This window comes from Sceloporus undulatus, chromosome 1 (assembly GCF_019175285.1).
Source record: "Sceloporus undulatus isolate JIND9_A2432 ecotype Alabama chromosome 1, SceUnd_v1.1, whole genome shotgun sequence".
Taxonomy (NCBI): Eukaryota; Metazoa; Chordata; class Lepidosauria; order Squamata; family Phrynosomatidae; genus Sceloporus; species Sceloporus undulatus.
In genome coordinates this window covers 261,458,540-261,471,761 of record NC_056522.1, presented here as the reverse complement: position 1 = coordinate 261,471,761, position 13,222 = coordinate 261,458,540, and the positions used below count along the sequence as shown (strand labels likewise).

The following is a 13,222-nucleotide window of genomic DNA, read 5'->3' as shown; positions in this document are numbered from 1 at the left end:
ATAGCTATGGGAACAAAAACAAACTGTGTTTCAAAGGGATCTCTCCAAATAGGGAAAGTGGCCAATACAACCCCAAATGAGATTCAGTGTATACAACTGTAGATGCACACTGGTGTAAAACAAAACCCCAACCAAACAACAACAAATAAATATAATATATACACTAAAAGGAACTGAACTGACAGCAACTTAGCAAGAAAGGGACCTTGGAGGTGAGCTAAACAGCACACTCAATACGTGAACCCAGTGTGTGGCTTCTGCAAAAAGGCAAATTCCATGTGGGGCATAATTAGGGGGAAAAATCTGCCATTATCAGACTGCCTTTATAGAAATCCATGTTGCAGCCACACTGGGAATAATGGGTGCAATTCTGGTCCCGAACCTGGAGAAGGCTATTATATAGGGAGAGAAAGTGCAGACAGGGGAAAGCAAAATTATTAAGGAGTTAGAGAAAGTACTACAGTGTTTGGAAAACAATGTGCCTAAGGGAGAAGACATGACAGAAGTGTATAAAAATACACATGGGGTGGAGAAAGTGGGTAGGGAGAATTTTTATCCTCTTGTCTTACTTCAACACAGAATCATCTATTGAAAGTGCATAGTGGAAGATTTAAGGCAGATAATATGAAGGACTTCACACAACAAATAGAACTGTGGAATTTGCTAATAAAGGATGTATTAATGGCTGCCAGCTTCCACAGATTTAAAAAGTGTTTTGGGGGACAAATTAATAGCAAATGGGACTATCAGTGGCTGCTAGACATAGGATCCTATCGCATGGGGTTAAAAGAGTGGCTTACCTGTCTCGAATTCAGTGCTAATTCAGGAGGCAGCTGGGTCCTATCACATATAAACTGCTGCTGAATCACCACTCGGGTTCATCCTTGATGCAGCCCAGGTCATTTAAGCCGTTTCCATGGACCCTTTAGAAAATGGAAGCTTCCGACTTCTAAAAATTGCTGCCTAAGTGGTTTAGACAACCCTGGCTGCATCAAGGACGGACCCAGGTGGCAATTTGATGGCAATTGATGTGTGATAGGACCTGGCTACCTCCCAAATTAGCACTGAATTCAAGAAAGGTAAGCCACTCTTTTAACCTTATGTATACACTGAACTAGCCAAGAAAGTATGTCCCAATATATCAGTTGCTGGTGAGGTTGCAGCTGCTTTCATGTTATGCTTGTGGGCTTCCTGTATGCAACTAAACTTCATATGGACAGTGTTCCTCATAACACAGGTTTCTAACTGCTAGTGATCTTCTAATCAGTATTATCTTATTTCTAAATTTATGGCTCACTTAGGCAATAATAGAAAATACACTTACCTGGAATTCATTCTCATTGAACTCACTGGGAATTTCTTTTATTTAGACATGTGTAGAATTTCAGTGTTATTTACAAAACCAGGACTAAGTACACTGGGCCCTTGGTGTCCACTGGGATTTGGTTCCAGGACTCCCATGGATACCAAAATCTGTGGATGTGCAAGTCCCATTATACACAATGGCTTTGAAAATTAATTAATTAATTAATTATGCATATTTTCAAGTTATGTATGGTTGAATCTGTGGGTATGGTCAGTCAGCTGTAATGAGACTGTACATCTTTCATTATTATTTTTTAATTGGGCAGATTTAAGAATTAAAGAAGGCATATGTTTGTTTTAGAGTGAATATGAATCCCCACTTGGCCACAGAAACTTATATTCTCTCAGCTACAGAGGAAGTCCAGGGCAAATCCTCTATGAACAAATCTTGCCAAGAAAACCCCAAGATACGTTTACCTTAGGGTTATCATAAGTCAGAAACCACTTGAAGACACTTTTTGTTGTTGTTTATATGCCTTCAAATTAACTCCTATACTATGGATTTCTTGGCAAGATTTATTCAGAGGAAGTTTGCTCTTCCTTTTCTCTTAGACAGAGAGAGTGTGACTTGACTAAGGCCACCCAGAAGGATTCCAAGGATTCCATTCAATTCCATTCAAATTCTGGAATGTCATAGTTCCAGTTTGACATTCAAATATCTACACAACAATGATCTAGTGTATAGGATATCTTGATATTGTATAGGATATAGTATAAGATATAGTATAGTAATCAAGATATAGTATATCTTGATTTCAGTAAGCCTTTGACAAGGTTTAAGTGAAGAGCAGTTGGCCATAAAAGAATAAAAACAAAGTGATAATTAAAATTTACCTGTCAGAAACCCTCACCTCTTACACAACTAGTTGCAAAAAGCAAATGCATTAGAATTCACTATGAAAGATAGGGTGTGTGCGCGTGCGTGCGTGCACACACACACACACACACACACACACCTACAAGTCACCTGTCAACTAACGGTGATCTCATGAATTTCATAGCATTTTCTTAGGTAAGAAATATTCAGAGGTGATTTTGCCATTTCTTTCCTCCAATATATTGCCTACAGCACCTGGTATTCATTGGGTGTCTCCCTTCCAAGTACAGATCAGACAGGTTCTGGTGCCTTTAGGGTATTTAGGCCCATAGGGCCTCCTACTATCTAGTTTATACTATAGAAAACATCATAGTGAACTAACAGAGATGGGTGATAGATTTTCTCAAAGGATTGTACTAGGACCCATAAATTTGGAGGGGAGGAGGAAGGAAGGGGGCAAAGAACTAAGAAAATACAAAGCAAGATATAGGGAGTCACTAAATAAAAAGCTCCATATTTAACACTGTTTCTGTAGGCAGTAGCTTGCTTTCCTAAAGCATTGTAAACTGTGCTGGTGAAATACAAGTGCTGCAGGGTGATTTAGAGGCTGTGGAATGTCACATAACTCACAATCACTTCAGTGAACACCCTGCCAAAGGTAGGGTGGTTATGGGAGTTTAGGAATAATAAATATGATTCAGTGGCTAGAAAGACACTGCCTTGGGAGGGAAACTTTTCAAAGTTTTGTGTAGTACTTCTGCCTAATGCATTGCCAAGGGGGTGGGAAGGCAGCATTTCAAGAACATGAAAACATTCTCAGTGGTTGCTCCCAGGCTGCAGAAATCTCTCCCAAGGGAAACCAGGCTGGCCTCCTCCTTGCTCTCCTTCCACAACCTGTAAAGACCTTTTTATTTGACCAGGCATTTGGTTGACTCCCTGGCTATACAGTAAGGTCTTTTAATGAGATATTAAAAGATATGGTGGTGAGTCCTGGAAGGCTTGGGAAAGTTGGCAAAGTTTGTATTGTCTTTCTCCTTCTGCAACCCCCCCCCCCCCATAAATAAATAAATACAGGAGTGAAAAGTGGACTTGTTTGAGTATGTGATTAACAGAATGCTGGGCGACATAGAAAAAATTAAATAAATTAACTCATGCACTGACAACCTGTAAGTGACACACAGTTATGCCTGCTTATGTAACTTTCTGGTTGTAGGTGGATAGAGGAATTCAGCATCTCCATCTGCTACAGCTCCCTCCATGAGATGCCTTCCTATTTTCTAGCCCAGTGGCCAATGGAGGTTGGGATGAGAACAAGGGACATCCAGGCATCCAGTCAGTTCTGTTCTCACAACTACCTGAAGGAAGAAAGGGGCATCCTCTTGGACCTTCCAGTGGTCCTCTGGGGCCAGGTGGTTGTGAAGGAACAGAGTCAGTCCTCCTGGCTACTGGTCGTCCAGCTAAAAAACACATAAGTCAAGTCTGTGGAGGAGGAGGAAACACATCGCTATATCTGGTGAGAATTTACAATCTGCTAGTGATGCAGGATTTCAGACATTCTTATGTAATCAATTGCTTCCAAATTCTGGAAGTGTCCGTTGCCAAAAGTCTGGTGAGACAACACTTTTATTTGCAGAAATCACACAATTCTTCCTCAACAAGGATCTTTCTGTTTGGGCATTTGCTAGCAATTTCTTCCGTTATGGTTTATGAAATTTCTGCAAGCACTGTACCACTCATATATTCAGTTTGTCTCTTCAGACCTGCATACAGATTGTCCAGCTGTATATAGAGAGATCTGACATTTTAAGATGCTTATCATACTACACTGTTAAAACACAATATTCCACTTTAACTGCCACGGCAATATCATGTGGACTTCTGGAGTTTGTAATTTAGTGAGGTCTAAGATTTCTCTGGCTGGTCATTCTAAATACCCTCACTAAACTACAAATCCCAGGATTCCACAGCACATTGCCAGGCGACTGTAGAGTGATAAAAATCTATGTTGCAACATAAATCCAAACATGCTAAATATCCAACCTCTGTAATGGTTAATCGCAACCTAAAACATGTTACTGCAGAAATCATTTAAAAAAAAAATTACCTCATCTCCTATGAGGAATTCATCATCAATGGTAAAAGTGATTGGATCAGTGGGGCTGAGCCACCATATGGGTCGGAAAACAGGGTATCCCATGGAGAGCCATTCCTTGCTGTACTTTTCAATGAGGGGTACCACAAAATTCTGGTGCCTTTGGATGTAGTGCCTGGTGAGATTCAGCACCTGAAAGATACAAAGTTAGTGTATTATTTGGATCAATGGAAAACATATTTAGCAAATCGTTCTTTTGAGCTTGATTTATTTCTTCCCAAAAGAGGAAGAGAGAGGCATAGAAAATAAATCTTCACATGTGACAAATAGACACAACAGGCATTATATATGGAAGTTACCCAGATCGCTCATCATTAACCATGGATGAAAATTCCAATCTAATTGCTGTTTTGATCATCTTAATCATCATGACCATTACCACCACTGCCTCTGTAGGTGTTCAGAGTTACATCTTTGATCTTTAAGATCGTGTCCATTTTTTTCACAGCTGCCCTTCCCAATCCTAGCCTTCTACTTTCTTAATAGCAGTCCCCTTCCTACTCAGTGTTTGATCCAAGATAAGGAAACGTTTTGACGATTTCAATTTTCTTGTTATCTAGGATGAACTCTTGTAGATCTTCCGTTGTCATTATTTTTTGTTTTCTTAATGTTCAGTATCAAGCCTACTGTGACACTTTCCTCCTTGACCTTCTTCAATAATTGCTCCAGATCTTTGTTGGTTTCTGCTAGTAGTAATGTGTCATCTGCATATTTTAGATTGTTAATATCCCCCCCCCGCCCCACTCTTCACCCCTCCTGCCTCTGACTCTAAACTTACTCTGCATACAAGTTGAATAGACGTTGCCTGACCCCTTTTCCAACTGGGAACCATTCTGTTTCTCCATACTCAGTTCTGATGGCAGCTTCTTATCGTGAGTACAAGTTATGCATTAGGATGATCAAGTGTAGTGACACTTCTATTTCTTTCAGAGCATTCCATAGTTTTTCATGATGCCATCAAAGGTTGTACTGAAGTCAATAAAGCACATGCAGGTTTTGAACTTTATCGCACAGGGCTCCAGGCAGGGGCGAGAACGGGCCAAAAGGAGCTTGGAAGGGAACGGAACAAGTGGGGGACGCATTTTACTGCACACAAGGAAGTCCCTCACTCGTTCTGTTCCCTGCCCTTCCGTTCCCAATCTGTCCCCAGAGGAGGAGATTTTTGAGAACTGTTTTGAACAGTTCTCAAAAATCGCCCCCTCTGGAACGGATGAGGAATAGAACGGAACAAGTGAGGGACTTTGTGTGCGGTAAAATGCATCCTCCACTCATTCCATACTCATTGCTGGCCCCTTCTGTTCCATTCTCGTCCCTGCCTGGAGCCCATGGTGTGATAAAGTTCTTTCCTTGGGAATTCCTTGGTGCACTCCATTAACCAGTGTATATATGCAATGTGATCCTTCGTGCCTCTTCCTTTCCTGAAACCACCTTGCTCCTCTGGGATTTCTTGTTCCATATATGGTAGGAGTGTTTGCTGCAAAATTTTGAGCATTTGGGGAATTAGTACAGTGGTTCTGTAGTAACATCTCCTTTTTTGTGGATGGGAATGTATATCGATCTCTTCCAGTCTGTGGGTCACTGCTTTGTTTTCCATATTTATTGGCAGATTTTAGTTAGAACTGTACTTGAATCTGTAGGTTGTAGCAGTTCTATTGGTATGTCATCTGTTCCTGGTGATTTGTTCTTCTCAATTGCTTTGAGTATGGCTTTCAATTCACTTTCCAGGATTTGGGATTCATCTTCATACATTTCTTTTTCTCATATATCATTTGACCTTTCACATTTTTTATATAGCTCTTCTGTGAATAGTGGGCATTTGTTGTAATTCTCATTTTTATTTATTTTTTTAGTACTTTTTTTTTTAATAATCTCCTTCACAGTCCTCTTACCTAAAATTCAGGATTGCCAATGCCATTGCATTTCCAATTTCTATGTATAGTTGTGAAAGCTGGACAGTTAAGAAAGCTGTTGTTGGTTCTTCTTAATTGAACTCAAGTCAACCCCGACTCATGGTGACTCTGCAGATTAGGCATCCTCAACTGCTCTTCTCAGGTCCTTCAACTTCAGGCCTGTGAACTTCCTGACTGAGTCTTTCCATCTGAGTGCAGACTTTCTCTTTTCTACTACTGTAACAATCTTTCTTCCTATATGATGAGGCAACAAACTTTCAAATCGCTGGCCTCAAATATATAGTTGGTAGCGTGTTCAAAAACTCATCACTTAGGCCAAGCAGATTCAAATCAACAAAATAAGTTTATTGTATAAACAAAACAGAATAAAATATTGTCGATAATAAACAGTTGTAAACTTGTTTCTCAATCAATCAATTGTAGAGGTTTCTAGCAACTCTTATTTCAGATGCCACCCTTTTCCCAATCTTTAGACCTTCCCTTGGTCTAAAAGATCAGCTTTACTCTTTTAACACCCTGTCCCCTCAGGGACTTCAAGACTATAGCCCTCCTCGGGACCAGTCTTTTCCCAACCTCACTCAATCAACCCCCTCTGACTTCCAACTCCCGACTTCTCAACTGCCACCAAATCTTTTATAGCCCCAGCCGGCCTCTGATTGGTTCAGAATCTCTGGCTCCTGATTGGCTGACTCGAGATTCCGAGCACCACAACTACCTTCTACCTTTTCTAGTATTAGTTGTATTTTCTGATGAGTCTTGCCTTCTCATGATGTGGTCAAAGTACAACAGCCTCAATTAGATCATCTGGGCCTCCATGAAGATTTCAGGCTTGATCTGTTCAAGGACCCATTTGTTTCTCTTTTTGGCGGTCCATGGTATCCTCAGCACCACATTTCAAATCTGCTTTCTTCACTGTTCTAGAGGAAATGAAGCCTCAACTCTCCCTAGAAGGCAAGGTGACTAAACTGAGACCATCATACTTTGGACATGTCATGAGAAGACATGATTCATTAGAAAAGAAAGCAATGCTTGGTAAGAAAGAAGACAGTAGAAAAAGTGCAAGACTGTATTACAGATAGATAACTCAATCAAGGAAGCCACAGTTCTGAATCTGCAAGACCTGAGCAGGGCTGCTGATGAGAATTAATGGTCTCTCATTCACAGGAGTACTTTATTTTTTCTCCTTTCTTTCTTTCTGTAATAAACTTTTAGGGAACACTTTTGTATGTTATGATTGAAGGATTGGTTACCAAGAAATAAACAAATTCAAGACATAACAAGTTCGTAATTCTTGAATGTAGAGTTAACTGAGCAATGGGAAGTGCTTTCTATGTTTTTTGTAATTTTAGTCATGTAATAGGGTGTCTAGGTGATGTATGTAATATGGCTCAATGTTATGTTATGTAATGTCTTTATATGTTATGTCAAAAGTCAATGTGGGACTGGTATGTTTTGTTTGTAAGAAACTCTTAAAAACAATAAAAAAACAGGAGTACTTTATTATATGGTCTCTCATTTTGGAGTACTGTATTATATGACAGACATGCCTCTGCCCAGCTATAGTTAGGTCTATAGTTAGGTCAGTATTCTACCCACTTTCAACTTGAAGGTAGTAAAAAACAATAACAGCAGCAGGGGAGATGGGTCACATGTACTTTGACTTTCTTTTTTGTTTCTGAATTATATAACACTTGAAAGTTTATTTTCCATTATCCTCACTTGTGTGGGGGAGTACATACCAGCCCAGAGGTTTCCCAGTGAGTAGGATTTGGTTCACTGGCTGGGGATAGTCTCAGCTGAATTATTTGTTTAGGAGCCCAATTCTACTATTGGCTGCATGGGGATGCTAGATCCATTGGTGAAAGGGCTAGAATGCTTCTCTGTTGAATACTATCTGCTGCATCATTTGCCACTAATAAAGCTTGTCTTATAGCAGTAATATGTATCCATGTTCAGCGCTGAACAAAATCTTTTGCAGGCCTGGAATTACAGCCTGCTGCAGCACAACATAAGGGCCAACCTAACTAACCTAAGTGGAAGGGAACTGCACAGCCTGGGAGCAGCCATCAAGAAGGCTCTCTCCTGTGTGCTCACCAAATGTCCCTATGATGGTGATGAGATGGAGAGAAAGCCACCCCCTCAACAATCTTAAAATTGGATAGTCTCATATTGGGAGATGTGGGCTTTTGTATATTTTCTACATAGGGTTTTATAGAAACATTGGTAGTGGTAGCTGCAGCACTGGTGGTGGCGGTGGTGGCAGCAGTCTGAATTGGAAAATCTCTCAACAGAAAAACTGGTGGAGTAGAACATTATTAAGAAGGTATGCAGTTGAATTTAAGACTCCAACATGGACAGACACACCTCACTCCACTGCTGCAGTGCTGGATGAGGCTGCTGATGTTGTGAAAAGGAAAACAGAAGTGAAGGGAGATGTTTTAAAGAGGAAAGAATAAATCAATTCTCTTTTATCTACCTCAAGCTCAGTGGTAGTGAATCAGTCCCATGAGATACTGGGCAGACAACAACACTAGCAACTACCTGAAGGAAGGAGACTCCGCTCTCCACAACTGCCATCTGCCGGCCTGAGAGGGAGTTCACTAGGCAAGTCCAGTTCCATCAGGACTAGCCTGGAAGAAGGAAGAGCCCTCCCTCCAATCCATCTGCCTTGGTCCAGGCCTTAGAGGACCTCATCCCCTTTCCCTCCATCATTCCCTTCTCCTTTTGTTTCGTGTCTTTTAGATTGTAAGCCTGAGGGCAGGGAACTGTCTGATCAAAAATAATATTGTAAGCCACCCTGAGAGCCATTAGGGCTGAAGGGCGGGATATAAATACCTAAATAAATAAATAAATACCCAGAGGGAAAAGAGCTGAGAGATTCACACTACCAGTGGCGCACACACAGTGGCTGACACCCAAGAAGGAAATGATATAGTGGGGGAAATGTCAAGCATTTGTTTATTTAGCATTAAACATATTAGTTTGGTCTTGGCATCTTCATAAAGCACATGCATACTTGAGGCATGAAGATACACTTACCCAGTCATCACAACAGACCCATGGTGGAGTGCTGAAAGACATCACAGGAAGAAAAGTCACAATCTGGAGCCATCTAATATACAGTTCTTCATCAGTCAAAAATCCACTTGTAAGAGTCCCTCCTGTACAGTGCATACAGAAAACCAAATGGACAGTAGGAAAAAGAAATGATGGAAATATTTATCCAGCTTTAATCCTAGATTCATTAATTTAAGGAATCACCAGGTTAGATGCACAATAAAACCTGAATTGTTGTAACATGACAGAGATGGAAACCTGCAAATATGGTTAGACTGTTACTCCTAACATCACACACCACTGAATATACTGTATAGGGCTACTGGGAGCTGAAATACTGGAAGGCTGCATGAAATCTCAACCCTGTGGCAAGGATTCTGTATTCTCTTGAATGCTCAGAGCACTATTAAAATATGGTTCTAACACCTCCACCTCCCATCACAGTATCTCTGTACCACATTAGAGCTTTCCAGAATTATGATGTATTTCATCTGGCAATTCGGAAACCTTGTCCACCATCATACTATTAATTCTGCCAGTGACACAAGTGTAAATGTCCGAGAGCTTATATGGCATAATTGTGCAATACTGTACAATGGATGGACCAACTTATGGCACAGTGCAAACAACAGAATTGTAAAGAAATTATCCAAATAGTCTAATGTTAAAAGAATGGAAGGAAATCTATGTATCTCTGTCTGGTATATACTTCACATTCATTGATTTAGGATGAAGAAATAATGCAGTTTGACACCACTTTAACTGTCATGGCTGCATTCTACAGAATTCTGGGATTTGTAGTTATGTGAGGTAGCAGCACTCTTTGTCAGAGAAGGTTAAAGACCTTGTAAAACTACAAACCCCAGGATTCCATAGATGGAGCTGCAGCAATTAAAGTGGTGTCAAACTGTATTATTTCTACAGTGCAGATGCACACTTAGCAAGAAGATATGTAACACCAATAGACAGGAGTTAGAAAAGAAAGGCATATTCATAACAGGTGACCTATGTAAGATGTTAAATCTAGGAGAAAGATTGCATTAACAATAATGAAAAGAAAGAATTCCTTAGTTGTGTATTTCATTTACTCTGGATAACAACTAAATTTGCATTTACAGAAGTTATTGCTTCTGAATTTTTTAAGAGTCATGCCAACTCCTAGTTGTGATGTGATGGCCTGGATCCAAACTTAGTATCATGCTCAGAGTATGGCCCAAGTTAATCACAACATAGGTCTGTTCTAAGAAGAACAAATCTACATCTAACTCATGGCATTACAGTAGTCACAGACAGTTTCTGCTGTCATAAGACTTAAGACCATTTCACATAGTTAGCAATAACTTCTTTATGCAAGGAAAATGCTATGTTGTACAGTGTTATTTCAGCATGTCAACAGAAGGATATACACAGTGTATATACTGTATATCTAGAACCAACACAACCCATACATGTATCATGTATTCCATAAAGGGGGGACCTTTTTAACCAAGAAAAACTAAGTTATGGATGCCTAAAATATTTGGACATGAAGAGTTTATTTCTTGCTTTGCTCATTGGTCTTTTGGGGCACATAAATTAGATCATCACATCATCTTAATCAGCATCACAATCCACAGAAGTATCTTAAGAAAACTGTTGTCATTGTTGAAGACACTCCATGAAGATGCTTCAGTTCTGTAGTCAGGATCATTCCAAGGAATTGTCATGCAAATTAGGCATTAGGCCTCTCCTTGTGTCTTCATGTTTTGATACCTTCTGTAGTGTTCTACTCATCCTTACTGGTCCAGGATTTCATCATTGCAGTAAAATAAGGAAATGGGATTCTGTTTTGCTGCTGGTATCCTAGGATAGATCTTTAGTCACAACTCTGAAACCTTCTATTATGTAATTTTGATATTTTGACCAAGCAGCTGCATGACTACACAGCTTGAGAGGTCAGTTTTTAAATACTGTAACCATTGCAACTACAATAGGTACTACTGTTTAAATTTGTGTTTCCAAATTTAGAGCTTTGTCCCCATCAGACAGGCATTTTCTACAAACCAGAATTATTATTGTTGCTGTTGTTGGCATAAAAAGACATTCCTGAATGCATGGCAACGACAAAATGGCTGCAGGATGCTCACAGAATGGCAGATCAAGTCACTTGGCAGCAGTAGCAACAGTTGCCCATCTAAGTAAACCCAAGCCTCCAGTCACTTTCACAAAGTTCTTTCTCATCTTCTAACAATAAGCAGTCTTCCTGGCTTGGAAACACTTTCTAGGACAAACTGTACTACATGAAGGGGTCCTTAAAGTTGATGCACCACTAAACATTTTGTGTTGCAACAATCCCCCCCCCCAACTGTCCCTCTCATTGGCAAATGATAGGCTCATAATTTACCATAAAGAATTGAATCAGGATTACACTTGTCACCTTTGCTGCAACAACCTTGGCTCTGTTTTGCAATGTTCTGCAGTTCATCTGGTCTGGCACACTCTAGAGGACAGCATTCTAGGCCAAGCCTGTGTAAGACCTCTATACTGGCTGCTGGTGGCTTCCATGTCAGTAGGATGAAGAATCTGTTCCATATTGTAGCTTGGACTTTAAAAGAACTATCCAGGAAGTTGAACTCATTGAAACACCATATAATACAGAGAAGAGGAAGGTGCCCAGTTTTCTGCCAGTATCCAACATGCCCCCCTTGGCATTGCAGAACCAGCTACTGGGAGAAGTAGGAACTGTTTGAGGCAACAAAAAGTTCCCTCTTTGGTCTGTCTGTTATACATCTAAGCACACCTGCCATGTTGCTTGGACTCAGTGAATGTAGCTCACACGTGTCTCCCTCATAAGGTTTTGAGGGTGGAGACTGTAGGCAGCTGGCCACCTTGGGGATGGATATTGCCATCCACACGCCAAGATAGCAGGAAGGCCCCATGTTTTCTGCCCACCCCTGTTGGGTTCCAGTCCATTAAAGCTCCTCAATAATGTGCACTTGGTGGTGGGAGAAGGTAGGCAAACTTCTCAGTGACTGGGTCCCTGCCCCAAGCTGCACCAAAAAGCTGTAAATGTAATAAATAAAGCTAGAGCTATTTTTTAATTCATCACTAACTGTGTGTAGTCGATGACTTTTTTTTTCTCTGGAGCCCTTTCCAGTCTTGTAGCTGATGGGGCACAGTGCCATTAAGAGAAATCCTATAGTTTCAATGGCTAAATATTCTGTATCCAAGCATCTGCCCTGATGAAGTAGCACCAGCCATTTCTGGCAATTTTAGAACCAGTTTGCACATTTCAGTCTTCCAAAGTACTCAAAAGCAAACAGCTATTTTAAAATCCTAATCCCAAAGATCCTGACATGTAATGTGCCATGACACCACTTTATCCAATCTGGCTGATCTTTAAGAGGGCTGGAGGTAATGAAGACATAATTTTGCTCATCAGAACAAAAATGGGATATAAAAAAACAAGGCAGTGTTAACTAGTTTCTAAGGAACAGCTACTGTAAATAAGAATAGGCAGATTTCTGCATGAAATATTAGATGCAAGCTAGGAGAGAATGGGATGGGGGTTAAGGGGGAATTTTATTAAAAACCTTGCCTCAAACATCAAGAACCTAATTCTTACTCCTGCGGCAAAGCAAACTGTTTTCCAAAACAGAATATTCTGTTCCAATACAGCCTTACATTTTATCACAAGTGACAGCTCATTTTGAGAACAAGGAATAGCAAAGATGCTCCTTCTTTACATCACAGGGGCAGGGAGCGGGGAGAGAAGACTTACTCTCAGGTTCTGTTGGTTCAGTTCTATTATTATGAAATTATTATTATTTTTAAAAGCATTATTTTTCCTCCAACCCTTCTCAATATTACAGACTTGTTTACCAACAGAGGACTATGCTTTTTTGTTGCTTTCTTATCTCTCTTTAAAAGTCAACATGAAAA

General features: G+C 40.2%; 2 protein-coding genes across 3 annotated transcripts in view; both read right to left on the bottom strand.

Annotated features, from left to right (window-relative positions):
- Positions 1-13,222, bottom strand: part of LOC121926322 (sodium/hydrogen exchanger 10-like) — a 587,624-nt gene that overhangs the window by 377,130 nt on the left and 197,272 nt on the right. The gene's annotated exons all lie outside the window — the stretch shown is intronic.
- Positions 1-13,222, bottom strand: part of LOC121924340 (SITS-binding protein-like) — a 60,378-nt gene that overhangs the window by 10,027 nt on the left and 37,129 nt on the right. The window contains exons 9-11 of one of the 2 annotated variants that reach the window (XR_006102572.1): positions 9,284-9,405; positions 4,287-4,466; positions 3,538-3,639 (exon numbers count right to left, since the gene is read on the bottom strand). Coding sequence is in view for 1 of the 2 variants with exons in the window: in XM_042455736.1 (XP_042311670.1) it covers positions 4,287-4,466; positions 9,284-9,405 (302 nt within the window). In the remaining variant the exon portion in view is untranslated. The remainder of the gene's footprint in view (positions 1-3,537; positions 3,640-4,286; positions 4,467-9,283; positions 9,406-13,222) is intronic. The other variant, XM_042455736.1, reaches the window with a different exon arrangement.